This window comes from Neovison vison, chromosome 4, assembly GCF_020171115.1.
Source record: "Neovison vison isolate M4711 chromosome 4, ASM_NN_V1, whole genome shotgun sequence".
Lineage (NCBI taxonomy): Eukaryota > Metazoa > Chordata > Mammalia > Carnivora > Mustelidae > Neogale > Neogale vison.
Genome location: NC_058094.1, coordinates 41,998,774 through 42,015,149, shown reverse-complemented (window position 1 = coordinate 42,015,149; position 16,376 = coordinate 41,998,774). Strand labels below are relative to the sequence as shown.

At 40.6% G+C, this 16,376-nt stretch overlaps 1 protein-coding gene across 1 annotated transcript in view; it reads right to left on the bottom strand.

Annotated features, from left to right (window-relative positions):
* The window catches only part of VIRMA (vir like m6A methyltransferase associated), a 58,093-nt gene extending 48,430 nt beyond the window's left edge, over positions 1–9,663 (bottom strand). The window contains exon 1 of the mRNA XM_044245289.1: positions 9,422–9,663. Within this exon, the coding sequence (XP_044101224.1) occupies positions 9,422–9,484 (63 nt within the window). The 5' untranslated portion in view covers positions 9,485–9,663. The remainder of the gene's footprint in view (positions 1–9,421) is intronic.
* Between the last annotated feature and the right edge of the window lie 6,713 nt (positions 9,664–16,376).

The window sequence follows — 16,376 nt, the reverse complement described above, 5'->3', positions numbered from 1 at the left end:
GGCACAGTACTTAACACCTGCTGCTTCTGGGGTAGCACCTTATAATCAAAGCATTAATATTTCTTTAACTGCATGTATAAACATTCACACTATAGACTATAAATATTACGTCAGTTCAAATCTGATTCCATGGCCAAATGAATTCAGGGTAGATTTTTCTGCCACTTTTCAATTTCTGAATTATAGAGAAAAGACTGTGAATATATGCTTAAGTTAGCTTAATTTAAACTTACATACCCCTAATATCAAGAGATCAAAGGGAGTAATTTAGGCACTTAATAGCTGAGCTAAACCCTTCCTGAAATTTGAAAAAGAATCCACAAACTGTTTATCACAATAAAGAAATGGAGAGCATAAATTGTATTTAGCATACATTTATTTCTATGTATTATTTGACACAGTATCAGACAAAGATAGCTTTTGTAAACAATAATTTTTTTAATTTTTTTCTTTTTTAAGATTTTTTTTTAAATTTATTTTACAGAGAGAGATCACAAGTAGGCAGAGAGGCAGACCGGGGGGGGGGGGGGGGGGGGGGAAGCAGGCTTCCCGCCGAGCAGAGAGCCCAAGTGGGGCTTGATCCCAGGACGCTGAGATCATGACCTGAGCCAAAGGCAGAGGCTTAAACCATTGAGCCACCCAAGTGCCCCTGTGACCAATAATTTAAAAAGGAATTTGTCATGCTGATTTTGGACTTACATCAACTTTTCCTAGCAGTTCAGCTGACTATGATTACTTAGAGATCAAAATTCATGAGAAAAATGGTTCATGTTATTTGTAACCAGCAAGACTGAATCCTAAGTCTCTCTTAAAGCTGCACAGAATATCATGCATATCAACAGACCAAAAGACTATCCAAGTTAGTTTTCCCTAAAATGTGAAAGAAGATGACTTCCCAATCTTGCATTTTTAAACTCAGAGATCATAATTAAATACATAAGCATAGAAATCTTCAATGTATTTAAACACTCTCAAAGATGTAAAACAAACAGGATGAATGCAAAATGAAGCTGACTGCTGTCTTCCAATACCCATTTCCCTCTTCTACTAAAGAAGCCCAAACTGGGCACAAGTTAACTAAAGACTGGATTTCACAGACTCCAGAAGTCATTGTGAATTTGTGATCACTAAATTCTGATAAATGGAAAATGGAGAAACAAATAAACAAATTCTGACTGATGGGACAGAAATGGAAATGATACAGGCAATTCTGAATCATGTCCTTAAAGGGAAGGTTCAGACTTCAAAAACTCCTACCTCTTGTTCTAAAATTCTGCTGCCTTTCTAGAACACTGATGGTATGGAAAAGCTACCTTAAACAATACAGGCAATACTCTAAGGATGGCAGAGGAACAGTATAGAAGGAACCTGTGGAGCTCTCACATTAGCCCTAGAATACTTACAACTAGCTTGAGAGAAAATCCCATTTTATCAAATCCACTGTTATTTTGACATTTGTGACAGCAGCTGAACTTGTATCCTAATTATTACAAGTATACTGTAGATATTCCACAGATACTACAATAGATTTACATAAAAGAAATGGGCATTAAAAAAAAAATGGGCATTTTGTCTCAACCTTTGGTGCTATGATTCCTTCCTATAAGCAGCTTCTTCTATTTTCTTTTAAAGATTTTATTTGCTTGAGAGAGAGAGGCGTGTCCACATGTGAGGGAAGGAGCAGAGGAGAGGGAGAATCTCAGACTCCATGCTGAGCGCAGAGCTATGCCAAGGGATCGATCTGAGTTGGATGCTTAATCAACTGAGACACCCAAGCACCCCTGGAAGAAACTTCTCTACTTATAAACGGTACAATATAGAAGCTCCTTTGCTTACATGTTATAAATTCTCATTAATATGTACAAAGAAGGGGCGCCTGAGTGGCTCAGTTGGTTAAACCGTTGCCTTCCGCGCTCCAGTAATGATCTCAGGGTCCTGGGATCTAGTGCCACATCAGACTCTTTGCTCAGCAGAAAGCCTGCTTTTCCCTCAGCCTGCTGCTCCCCCTGCTTGAGCACTCTCTCGCTCACATTCTCTCTCTGACAAATAAATAAAATCTTTAAAAAATATATACATACAAAGGAAACTTAGAACAAATTTCATTAATTGTATCCTCCTCTACCCTACCCTATACTGATTATACTGATTAATTAAAGGTATCACTAGTTAAGGTGTAATTGCTGTGGACCTAAAAAAAAAAAAAAAACAAACAAACTTCAGGTTTTATGAACAGCTTTTCAAAATCTATTTTGTTTTTAAGTAGAAGAGTTTCTGCATAATTTGCTACTCCTTTTATTCAGTATTTATTTCTAAACATTTATTAAATGTCTATTATTGGGGTGCCTGGGTGGCTCAGTGGGTTAGACCTCTGCTGTCAGCTCCAGTCATGATCTCAGGGTCCTAGGATCCAGTCCTGCATCTGGCTCTCTGCTCAGCTGGGAGCCTGCTTCCTTCTCTCTCTCTCTGCCTGCCTCTTTGCCCACTTGTGATCTCTCCCTGTCAAATAAATACATAAATACATAAACACATAAATAAATGTATGTCTACAATGTTCCAAGGAATACCAGGTCTCAAGGACACCAAGACATAATTTGAGCCATTAAGGAAAAGATCATCTATTGTGGCAGACATATTATTGCTATGATACAGACTCACACAGGATACTGTGCAAAGTCAAAGGGATACTTACCTAACTCAAGTTGTGGGCAAAAATGTGTGGGGAGGCAAAGAAAAGTATCAGGAAAGATTTCTCAAAAGAAGCAGCACCTGAGCTAAGTAAGTCTTAAAGGAGAAAAAGAATGAGTGGAAAAGGAGGGAACAACTTTCCAAGCAAGGGGAGATGCATGCAGGTAAGGAATACAAACAAGAACTTGGAAGGTTTAAGAAACTGTAAGTAAAGTTCACCATGTTAAAAGGGCAAAATGGAGGGGAAAGAGAAGAGGGGGCAGAGTAGCTAAAACAATCAATAAAATTACAAGAAATAAATTTTTTTGAAGTTATTTATTTAGGGGCACCTGGGTGGCTCAGTGGGTTAAGTCTCTGCCTTCGGCTCAGGTCGTGGTCTCAGGATCCAGGGATGGAGCCCCGCATCATGCTCTCTGCTCAGCAGGGAGCCTGCTTCCCCTTCCATCCCCCACCCCCCCGCCTAACTCTCTGCCTCCTTGTGATCTCTCTCTCTCTTTCTGTCAAATAAATAAATAAAATCTTTAAAAATATATATATATTTTAGGGGCACCTGGGTGGCTCAGTGGGTTAAAGCCTCCGCCTTCAGCTCAGGTCGTGATCCCAGGGTTCTGGGATTGAGCCCCGCATCAGGCTCTCTGTTCAGCGGGGAGCCTGCCTCCTCTCTCTCTGCCTGCCTGTCTGCCTACTTGTGATCTCTGTCTGTCAAATAAATAAATTTTTTAAAAAAAGATTTTATTTATCTGACAAAGAGAGAGAGCACAAGCCAAGGTGGGGGTGGGGGGAGCAGCAGGCACCTCCTCCTCCACTCATCCTCTCTCAAATAAATGAAATCTTTTTTTTTTTAAATCTGTGTATTTCTCTCCATTACTTTTGTCACTTCTCAAGTTCTAGACACTATTTACATTAATCTTGATTACAGCAATAGGATCCTAACCAGTTTTGTGCTTCTTTCTTGCCCCCTTCCAACCCATTCTCCTCTTGCAGTATGGTCCTTCTAGAAGGTGAATTTATCACTCCCCTGTTCTTTAATGTCCCCAAGCCAAATTCCTTGTCTAATATACAAGTACAGGGGTGCCTGGGTGGCTCAGTTGGTTGGGCAACTGCCTTCGGATCACATCATGATCCCAGACGCACAGATTGAGTCCCACAACGGGCTCCCAGTTCCATGGGGAGTCTGCTTCTCCCTCTGACTTCCCCTCTCATGCTCTCTTTCTCTCGCTCTCAAATAAATTTTAAAAAATCTTTAAAATATATATACACATATGTATGTATATATATAAACACATATGTATATATGTATACACACACACAAAGTACAGTCCCTTCTTATCACTCCAAATTTATAGCTCCAACATACCATGCTCTTTCTCACCTTCATGCCTCACTCTTGCTAATATCTCTGCTCCCACACTCCTCTGTCCCATCTCCTTTTAGAGAGCAACTTTCTCTTGAAAGCTGTGCCTAAGCAAATCTAAAAAGGTGCCTCTCCTTTTGACTCAAAAGCCTCCTATCAAACTAAGTTGTAATTGCTTCTTTTCTCTCTCCCAATAGAGTGGTATTTCAAGAAGACAAAAATGAAGTCTCAGTTTACTGTTACACTCATAGTGCCTAGCATATTCATTTAATGCATAACTTTTAAAAAAATTTTATTTGACAGACAGAGATCACAAGTAGGCAGAGAGCTGAGCAGAGAGCCTGATGTGGGGCTTGATCCCAGGACCCTGTTATCATGACTTGAGCCGAAGGCAGAGGTTTAACCCATTAGCCACCTAGGCATCCCTAATGCATGACTTTTAATAAGCGCTTAATAAAAGCTGATTGAATTGTATTTTCAGAAAGTCAAAAAATATTACAATGAAGTAAGGGCTTAAGGTTATCTTGAGGCATACAGGATGCCTGTGCGGTTTAGTCGGTTAAGTGTCTGACTTCAGCTCAGGTCATGATCTCAGGGTTCTGGGACTGGGAGCCATGTCAAGCCCCGCAGCAGGCTCCCCACTCAGTAGGGAGTCCGTTTGTCCCTAATTGCCTCTCCCCCTGCTCCTGTGCACACTCTGTCTCAAATAAATAAAATCTTTGAAAAAAAGATCAGAACACCTGGGTGGCTCAGTCAATTAAGCATTTGCCTTCAGCTCTGGTCAGGATCCCAGGGTCCTGGGATTGAGTCCCACATCAGGCTCCTTGCTCAGTGGGGACGTGCTTCCCCTCTGCCAGCCACTCCCCCTCTTTATGCTCTCTCTTTCTCTCTCTGACAAATAAAATCTTAAAAAAATAAAATAAAATTTTTTTAAAAAGATATCTAGAGGAGTACATAAACCTAAGAACACAGGTTGGCAATGGGAAATCATGAGAGATTTACAATTATGGAGGTAATAGAAATTGTTAAGAATAAATCAGTCAAGGGACGCCTGGGTGGCGCAGTTGGTTGGACGACTGCCTTCGGCTCAGGGCGTGATCCTGGAGTCCCGGGATCGAGTCCCACATCAGGCTCCCAGCTCCATGGGGAGTCTGCTTCGCTCTCTGACCTTCTCCTCGCTCATGCTCTCTCTCACTGTCTCTCTCAAATAAATAAATAAAATCTTTAAAAAAAAAAAAAAAAAAGAATAAATCAGTCAAATTCCAGGACTCTGAACCACATTTACCTTCAGAAAGAGTTCCTGTGTCACAGTATAGCTGTATCCCCCTCCTCACTTTTCTATCCCTAAAAATACTTCCTATTTTCTTTTTACACTCTCCTTAAAGGTAAGCTAAGGCTATCTTATCCAATCCTATCACTTCCATTATCACTTTTATTCAGATGAGTTCCAAAGTGGTTTCTTAAAGAAACTCTAAAAGTAGGACTGGGGTGACTTGGTGGCTCAGTGTGTTAAGTGTCTGACTCTTGGTATCAGCTCAGGTCATAAACTCAGAGTCATGTCAGACTCTGCACTGACTTTGGAGCCTGCTTGAGAGTCTCTCCCTCCCTCTCTGTCTCAAAATAAATAAATAAATAAATAAACACTCTCTTTACCCTTTTCCCTCTGCCCTCCACCACCCACCTGTTCCCTCTCTAAAAAAAATAAATAAAAGAAAGTGGGATTTTCTAGCATCAATCACTCCTGTAAGACTATTATTTTAATCCAGCAATTCCACTCTAGAAAGTAATAATTAATGATGCACTGGAGTGCCTGGGGTGGCTCAGTCAGTGAAGTGTACAACTCTTGACCTCAGCTCAGGTCTTGATCTCAGGATCATGAGTTCAGCCCCACACTGGGCTCCACACTGGGCATACAGCCTACTTACAAAAAAAAAAAAAAAAAAAAGAAATAAAAAATAAAGACATCACTGTAAAAAGTTAGAAACCTAAATGTATGAGAATATATAAATAACAGTCTTGAAGAAATATTATGCAGCTAAAAAGTATGTCTTTTTCTCATTATTGTCCTCTAGCAATTCTGTTTCTTTCCCTAGATATTCTATATAATACCACTTTTTGTGGTATAATACACAAAAAGTGGTATTATATAGAATATCTAGGGAAAGAAACAGAATTGCTAGAGGACAATAATGAGAAAAAGACATACTTTTTACTGTATAACCTTTTGTACCTTTTGAATCTGTGCCTCATACATGTGTTACCTTGTCATAATAAAAAGATAATGTTTTAAAATAAAGTATACTTTTAAAATGTTATATAAGCATAACTCTTGATCTATAAAGATGCATGACACATTGTTAGGTGAGAAAAGAACAGTAATACAGTATGGGTATGTTAATGTGGGTGATGGTGTATACATTTAAGTATATATGTATCTACTAGAAGACCTGGAAAAAAATTTAAAAAGCTGTTAATCATAGCTCGGACTAAGAAAGGTGGGATTATGAAAGCCTTTGCTTTTCTGTACTTCCTCATTTTTCTAGAATGAATTTAAAATTTACTAAAATAAGCTATTTAATTTTTTTAAAGTGACATAAAAACCACAAACACAATTTGTCATTCATTTAGAACTACCAAACCTGTTTCAGTGTTCCTCTTGGGAAAGTAAATAAGTATCTTTTTCGCCAGATTACAAACTCCTTTGGAAGCAAGGGCAATGGATTTGGGGAGTTTTTTATTTTCTTCTTTGTATTGCCACTCCCGGAGCTTAGCTCACCTTCAAAAGTATTTTTCGTAAGTAAATTGTTAAAACAGATTCCCAGCTTCCTATTGAGCAAAGCTCTCTGGTATACTACTAAACACACCAAAAACTAAAATTATCTTGTCCCCACCACACCCAATTCCAGACATTTCTATTTCTAGCAATGATCCCACCAGTTCTCTAGTCTCTATAACTAAGACTCTATCATTTTTAGCTACTCTTTATCCCTCACACAATCAGTTGCCATGCTGTCAATTCTATATTCAAAATTTATCTTGGGTCTATCCCCTCCTACTTAGTCCCACTGAGACACAGTATGGCACTGCTTTAGAGCCAAGAAATATGCACTGAAATGCCTTAATCCAGCTACACCACTTTAGGACAGTCACCTAACCTCTCACATGAAGTCTTCTTATCTATAAATAGAGGATAAGAATCTCTCAAAATTGTTGAAAGGTAACTAGAGAAAATATAACTAAATTACCAAAGCACTGCGTCTTGAACAAAATAAACATTCAATAAATGCTGGCAATGATAACTGCCTACCTGCTACTCTAATTTTTCTGAAACATTTTAGGTATTAATGATCAATTCATCAATTTCATGTATTTACTAGTCAATTAATTTGCCTGCTCAAAAACTACCTATTTCCTACAAAATAAAGTCCATACTCTTTTGCTGAGCATTCAAGGAATGCCATGATCTGGCTTCAAACTGCCCTTCAGCTATCACTTCATACTAGGACTTTTGGCATTCTCTAAAGAGGGCCGACTACTCCAGAAGAATAAATGCCCTGCTTTCTTATCTACAATGGAACATTTCCTCTTCCATCAAGGACCAAGTTCACAGCCTTGATGGAGTCTTACCTGATAATCTCAAATCAAGAGTGATTTCTCCCTCCCCTGAAATCACATAGCCTTTATTGGTAGCACCTAAGGAAGCTAAAGAAATATTGACTCAGGTCCTAATATGTCAGACACAAATCGGCACTTTGGAATAGGGCGCCTGGCTGGCTCAGCCGGTAGAGAATGCAACTCTTGATCTCAGCCTCACATTGGGTGTACAGCTAGCTTACTTTTAAAATGAAAGAGAGAGGGAGAGAAAGATGATAAAAACCAAGGAATTCCCACTGCTTCTTTATGTACTTAACGGATCCTAACTTGCATCATAATTTTGTGGACCTAAACTGCAATACTTAGTTATAAACTCCCTGGGAACAAAGAATTCAATGTTCCATATCCCCCACATACCTTTAACCTTCCTTCAAGACTCAGTTCAAATGGGATCTCTACTAAGCCTCCCTCAAACACTGCCCACACTGGTCCTACCCTCTCCTGATTCTCAATGTTTGTCTAAGAATGAATGAAGAAACACTAGATTCTTAATTTTATAAGTGAATGAATGCTGATTTTCCCAAACAAGAATGCCACTAACTTATCATATGCTTCTTTCATTTTTAATACTTCTCTTTTATTGTACATATGACAGGTCTGTTCTGATCCAACTACTAACTCCAAGAGTTTTCTAAAGCCTAGCTGGAAGTACAGTCAGACATGTACGGTCATTGAGCACAACTAACTGAACCACAAGAAATGAGACCACAAATGCATTCGCTGTTTGTAAGTTTCCGAAGTCTTGATTTTTACACACCTATAAACCATTTGCTGAAACAATCAGAAGACCAAAGTTGTCAACTTTTTATTTTGCCAAACAAAGCATGAAGACACAGCCACTACTCGCTATCATCATTCTCTCCGAGGAAAGAAGAGTTCACTCAGTTTACACTGAAAGAGGAAAGTGAGTTCTGGGTGGTTTTAGTCTCTCTGTGGACTTCGTTAATGTTCATTGTTGTCAGCTTTCGGGAACCTTTGTTAACCAGCTATATTCAATTCCATAATCACAGGAACAGTCATACGTTCAAGGGAGCTCAAGTTATCACAGAACGATTACTCCACAAGACCCCCCCCCACCGTCGCCGTCACAAACGACAACGCAACTATGCTGTACAGTTTGACTACAATTCTCTCAGTTCTCTCTTCGCAAGTTCTCTCCACGCAAAGGACGTTCCATGTAAGTAATCCGTGCCTTACTGTGTGAAATCTTTCCCAGCGCTAAGTCTTAAAGTTTCAGGGCCCACTGGAGAACGCCGCAATCCTAAACCGAGTGAGTGTCACATCTGGGCAACACAACTCCAGCACGGAAGGAGACCTAGGAGAAGGGATTTAGGAACCACAAAGCCTGCGTGACCTGTTCTGTCACCTGTACTGTCAAACTCAGGCTGTCCGAGACCCCTCCCAAACAGCACCTGAGGTAAACCTAAGAACCATGACCCTTCTCAACGCCCAAAGCTGACAGGAACAACAGCACAACAAAGGAGCAAGGCAAACTGAGCGGCCGACTCGACCACAGACAAGGGGAACTAACGGAGAGCAGGGAAACCGGGGGGCTACCGCCGCCCTCCCTCCGACGTGGTTGCCCACACCCAAGCTGGGGGGAGGGGGCTGGCATGTGAGGAGTTAAAGCGGCAATCGGCAGGAGGAAAAGTCGAGGCACGCCTAATGACCTTTTGTAAGGGTCCTCAAGTCGAGAAGCAGGATCGGAATCAAGTCGCGAAGCCTTACCTCAGCGCTAGGGTGTTTAAAAGTATCTAAAAATAGCAGCTCCATCGCCGAGTCTACCGCCATGTTTGCCGCGGGCGGGGGACAGGGGGAGGACTTCCGGGGCAGCGCTCCAACCTCGGCAACAGCGGCTCAGGAGAGGGAGAGACCGCAGCACTTCCGGTGTCCGGAGCTCTGGCGCCGCAAGCCTGGGCCTATCCGGAAGAGCGGTGCTGCTGGGGGTCTCCGTCCCCGCCTTCTCCAGCGCGGCGGAGGGCGCCCTCGGAGCACAGAGCGGAGACGGGGAGAATAAAGGAGGGGACTACGGCGTCGCCAGTGGTCCAAACCCTGTTCTACCGCGTTTCAGAGCCACGACGGCCTTGGGGCGGGGAGGTACCGTGCAGTCTTGGCGAGGGTGGAGGAGAGGTGGGGAACGCCGCCAACTCTGGACAGCGGGCCGAGTGCAATCTACTTTCCAAGGCAGCAGCCTTTCCAGAGCGGACAGGAAGAAGGTTCAATACGCGAGGCTGAAGTTAGATTTTTTTTTTTTTTTTTAAGAAAGAAAAGAAACTGTTGTCTCAAAACGGAGAGATTTTCTTTTTGTTTTCTCATCTGCAAATGGGAATAATAATGCCTAATCCACTGACTTATTGTGAGAACTAATTGAAATAAAATTGGAGAATTCGTATAACGTGAAATGCCATGAACACAGAAATATAGAGTGAAAAGCAACGGAATTATTTTGTAGTCTAAACCGACACAAGTGCTTGGGAGAGCGATTAAGAATTATTTAGTAAAATTACATGTGCCTACCCCGCTTTTAGGGTAAGTCTCCCATATGGACCGCAAGAAATGCCTGCGCATACAATAATGCTAATGATAAAACTTAATAGTTGCAAAAAATCTGTTCATTGACGTTAACAAGAATAAATAAATTGTGGTATATGTACGCGATGTAATAGAATATAGCAGGTAGAAAAGAATGTACTCCATGTCTACCAACATGGATAATATGGATAAACATGGGGAAAACGGCTAAGCAAACAGGTTGAAGAATATGTAGTGTAAAATACCATTTATATAGTTCAAAACATGCAAAATAATACAACTTTGGGTGGGAATGTATATAAATTATAAAAATACAAAATGCGTTGGAATGATAAACACTAAAATTTAAAGATAGTGGGAAACGAGTGAGATGAAATCAAGACGTGTACAGGGCCTTCAAATGCTGTTTGATTATGTTTCATTCTTTAGGTTGGTGATGGTTTCACAGGCATGCCTCACGTTATTGTTTGAGCCTTTTGGTATGCCTGAAATATTTAATAGTAAATTATTTTTTAAAAATTTTTAAAAACAAATCTTCATCCGTCCCTTCCTCAGCACGTTTCCTTCATTAGCTAATGGTTCATATCTTTTACTATTCGCTTTCTCAAAAAACTAGTTCTTGCTTTCATATTTATTATCCTCAGCATTCTTTTTTCATTTTTTAAGATTTATTTTGGGGGAGCAGGGGACAGAAGGAGAGAAAGACTCTGAAGAAGACTCCACACCCAGCGAAGCTGGAGCCCAAGGTGGGACTCAATCTCACAACCCCAAGATTATGACCTGAGCCAAAATCAAAAAACTTGGAAGCTTAACAGACTGAGACACCCAGTCACCCCATTAATAGACTATAGGTTGTTTTACAGACTTAGGGTTGTTTTAATTTTACAGGAAATTGAGCAGCTAATACCGGAGTTGCCATATATTCCCCTTTCCCACTGTTCAAAGATTCCCTAATTATTAATAACTTGCTTTACTGTAGTACATTTATTACAGTTGAACGAGTATTGGTACATTATTATTAGCTGAAGTCCATAGTTTACATTAGGGGCCCTTTTTTTGTGTGTTGTACATATATACTACATGTGTATTTTAATTTTAAGATTATCTCTGGAAGAATTATATAAGAAACTGGTAATAGTTGTTGCCTCCAGGGAGGGGGAACTTGATGGCTAAAGTATAGAAATAGAGGTAATCTATCTCCATGTACATGTATTACCTATTAGCAAATTTTGAAAGATGAGAAGTAAAGAAAATTTGAACAAACAATTCTTTCCAGAAATTTTGTTATATAGAACAGAGAAATGAGGTGTTTGTGAGAGGGGGGTGCTGGGGTAAGGAAAAAGTGTTTTTAAATGGGAAATAACAGAGCATATAGACTGGTGGAATGAAGCAATGGAGAGAGAAACAGTGATGATAAAGAGAAAGGGGATATCTGAGGCAGCAAAATATTGAGTAGATATAGGGGGCAGGGTACCTTGTAGCCAAGTAAAAAATGACCTTTGCTCAAAAAAATGCTTGCTGTCTGTTGACCAGGGGCAAGATGGAGTCCATGGGTATACATGCAAATAGGAGTAACGATTTAGTATGTAGAAACAAGGAAGTTCCTTTTTGATGGTTTTCTATTATCTCAGTGAGATCATCCACTATGATTGAGAGGACAGTCAGACGTATTAAAGAGATAAAGTATTAACCAGACTTCTAGGAGAGCCTAGAATTCCTAATTGGTTGTCTATAACCTCACATAGTGTGTAGGGCCCCAGATTCACTTCTCCTTCCTCACTTTCCCATCTTGTTCCTGCCATACCATTTGATGTGGCATTCCCAGCCATTCCCAGCCATTCCCCGCTAGATACGGTTCCCTTAATACATAGGCATTTCACAACACTGTGCCCTATGGCTTACATGGTTTCGTCTACTTTGAATATGACTCCCTTGATATGGCTTCCAAAAACCTACATACAGTTACATGAGGCGTCTGGGTGTCTCAGTCGGTTAAGCATCTGACTCTTGAGTTCAGTTCAGGTCATGATCAGGTTGTGAGATCCAGCGCTGTATCTGGGCTTTGCACTGGGCATGGATCCTGCTTAAGATTTTCTCTCTCTCAGGACGCCTGGGTGGCTCAGTTGGTTAAGCAGCTGCCTTCAGCTCAGGTCATGTCCTGGGATCGAGTCCCACATCGGACTCCTTGCTCGGCGGGGAGCCTGCTTCTCCCTCTGCCTCTGCCTGCCATTCTGTCTGCCTGTGCTCGCTCTCTCCCCCTCTCTCTCTCTGATAAATTAAAAAAAAAAAAAAAAGATTCTCTCTCTCTCTCTTTCCCCGCCCCTAGCCTGCCCTGCTCATTCACATTCTCTCTCAAAACAAAAACAAAACCCTACATACAGTTACAATAGCATCCAAAAGAACAAAATACTTAAAGAATAAATTTAACCAAGATGATGAAAGTCTTACACACTGAAAACTATAAAATATTGCTTTAAAGAAAATTAAAGAAAGCAAATAAATGGAAAGACATTCCGTGTTCATGGATCAGAAGATGACAGAAGATGTTAAGATGACAGTGTTACCTAAAGTGATCTACAAGTTCAATGCAACCCATATCAAAATTTTGATGGTCTTTTTTTCAGAAATGGAAAATCTGATCCTCCAATTCATACTGAATTTCAAGGGACCCCACATAACAAAAACAATCTTGAAAAAGAACACATTTAGAGGACACATGAATCCTCCAAATTACTAATTCAAAACTTACTATGAAATTAGAGCAATCAGAACTGTAGTAATGGCATAAGGATAAACATACACACCAATGGAATAGAATTAGGGACCAGAAATAAACCTTATGTACATAGTTAATATATATTTCAAGGGTGCCAAGGCCATTCTACAGGAAAAGAATAATCTCTTCAATAAATGATGCGGGGGGGGGTGCCTGGGTGGCTCAGTGGTTAAGCTGCTGCCTCTGGCTCAGGTCATGATCTCAGGGTCCTGGGATCGAGTCCCGCATCGGGCTCTCTGCTCAGCAGGGAGCCTGCTTCCCTTCCTCTCTCTCTGCCTGCCTCTCTGCCTACTTGTGATCTCTCGCTGTCAAATAAATAATAAAATCTTTTAAAAAAAATAAATAAATGATGCTGAGATAATTGGGTATCTACATGCAAAAAAATGAAGTTAGACCCTTACTTCATCCTATATACCAAAACAAAAATAAACAAACAAACCCACCTCAGAATGGGTTGAGGACTTAAATACAAGAGCAAAAACCATTAAACTCTTAGAAGAAATCATGGGTAAATCTTCATTACCTGATATTGTTCACCAATACATCCTTAGTATCTGGTACACACTAAACACTCAAAAATAGTTATTGAGTGAATTGATTTCTTATTTGTTATTTTGAATCACTTATACAATTACATATTGAACACATATATCATGTGTTCAGGTTGTACAATTCTTCCTCTTTCATTTTTAAAGGTATTTTCTCAATCTTTTTTTTTAAGATTTATTTTATTTTATTTTATTTGTCAAAGACAGAGTGAGAGAGAGCACAAGCAGAGGGAACAGCAGGCAGAGGGAGAAGCAGGCTCCCATCAGAACAAGGAGCCCCGTGTGAGACTTGACCCCAGGACCCTGGGATCATAACCTGAGCTGAAGGCAGATGCTTAGCCTACGGAGCCACCCAGGCGTCCCATACTCTCATTTTTATCTGTTTTGCTCATCAGATTATCAATTCCCCCCACCCCCAGCATGGCTCTGTAAACAGTCCATCATAGTAGCTACTGCTATTTGACCAGTCATAGTGTCTTTCCTTCTTTGATTTCCACCACCCTGCAGCAAACAGAGCAACTTGAAGAAAAACAAAAATTGCCTTTAATGTGAAAAGCAATTTATGTGAATCTGAATGCTTCCCAGGAAACTTGACAAAGAGGCAAAGAGGTGGGAGAGAGCTAACCAGCCCAGGACAACTCAATGTTGCATTTATTTGGTAACAGATGAGCTCCTTTCTGAGCTTACTGACATACACACAAGTATACAGAGCAGGCTGAGGATCTGCGTGAGCTGCCAAGCATTTCAACCTCTCCAGAGACCAAGTGTATCAAGAAAAAGTGATTGGGTAATCTGGCAAACTGCCAACTGCCAGCCATCCATCCACCAGCAAGAACACAAAGAGCCTTCATTTTCCTCCCTCTCTGAGCACAGTGATTAAAAGTAACAGCTGCCACCCTTTCTCCATGAGACTTGATTATGATAATTTCCCACAGCCAAGGGCTTGCTGTGAAACTTCCATAACATTCTTCAAAATGTAGTCCAGAGACTACCTAAGAATTTGAGAAACATGGATTGTAAACTATTATGTACACAAACTATCCCGAAATAAGCACACCGATTAGTGCCAATTGTTCTGAATGATTTAATGACCCCAGCTTTTTTTTTTTTTTTTCAACTTTTTTTGCAGCTTTATAAAGGCATAACACTCTGGGTCCTGCCTGTTTTAAAGATTGGCAAGCAGCCAAAAGTTTGTGGTTCAGTTCTACCCTTGGGTATAGAGTCCACACTATGTAGAATATAAGCCATATATGAAGCACTTCTCTTTTTTTTTTCTTTTTTTAATTGCTCTACTATGTTTAGCAGATCCACAGTCTCTCAGTCTCTCAAAGCGTGTTCCCTTAAGAAGCCTATGGAAAAAAGGTTTCTGTGATCAAAAATAATTTAAGAAATTCTGTATACCCTGTCTCCCTCTTAGCATTTCATCATGCATATTTTAAGCTCTAAGAAGTACACAAAGAAGAAACTTTTCTAACCTTTTAGGATTTAACAACTAGCACTGGCAGCTTAGTCTAAACTTGCTCTTAACAATATCAATGGATTCTATACCCTTAAGAGCTAGTGACATCAGCTTTATGGATTATTCTTTCTTTCAGCACTTTCTAATAAAAGCCTAAGTACAAAGGCTAGGAGGATTTGAAGATGGCTGGTAGAATGAAAGGAATTGGTTAAAAACTTACTTTTAGGGGTGCCTGGGTGGCTCAGTGGGTTAAGCCTCTGCCTTCAGCTCAGGTCATGGTCTCAGCGTCCTGGGATCGAGCCCCATGTCAGCCTACGGAGCAGAGAGCCTGTTTCCCCTCTCTCTCTCTACCTGCCTCTCTGCTTATTTGTGATCTCTCTGTCTCAACTAAATAAAATCTTTTTTTAAAAAACTTACTTTTATATAAAAACTTTATATTAGTTGATGAATAAATATTGCTTTCCTCTCTCTCTAGAACCACTTACACCCCCACATCAGAGATTCCGCCCCATCTAAATCTTCCTCAGTTTGTGCAGTAACCATAATCTGGTCTCCCAGTTAATTTGACCAAGGATGGTCACTTGGCACAAGGTAGGTTGTAGAGAGTCATCGATTGGCAGCAATCTCTCTGATTTATGTGGCCTGACTCAAAAAGATAAGAGATTGGAGTGAAATTACCAGCTGGCAGTGAGACAGAAGGATGCACATTCATGGAGCAGAGCTAAGCCAACTTACTGACAAAGGATTAAACTGGAACAAGCATTGATGGTCACCTGTGCTGAGGTCCCAGGGCGGAGCTAGGCTCAGCCATATCACTGCTCTTGTTTGAAATTAATGCTTCTTACTGTAATCCCATTCCATTTAAATAGTTTGAGTGGGTCTCTATTTCTTGCAAACTGTTCTTTTCTCTTTTTTAGATTTATTTATTTATTTGAGAGAGAGCAAGCATGAGCAGGAGGAGGGGCAAAAAGAGAGAGAGAATCCTCCAGCAGACTCCCTACTGAGCATGGAGACTCACACTGGGCTACATCTCATGACCCTGAGATCATGACCTGAGAGGAAACCAAGAGTTGGACACTCAACTGAATGAACCGCCCAGGCATCGCTCTTCAAACAATTCTACATTGAAACAACTACTTAGCAAGTGTTCTTCTGCAATCAGTGGAACATATGCAACAAAAAGAAATATGGCAATGACCTTAGTTGAACTAACAATAGAGTTACAGAAATAAAACAAATGTTAGAAAGATGGGGCACCTGGGTGGCTCAGTGGGTTAAGCCGCTGCCTTCAGTTCAAGTCATGATCTCAGGATCCTAGGATCGAGTCCCGCATCGGGCTCTCTGCTCATCGGGGGGGCATGCTTCCTC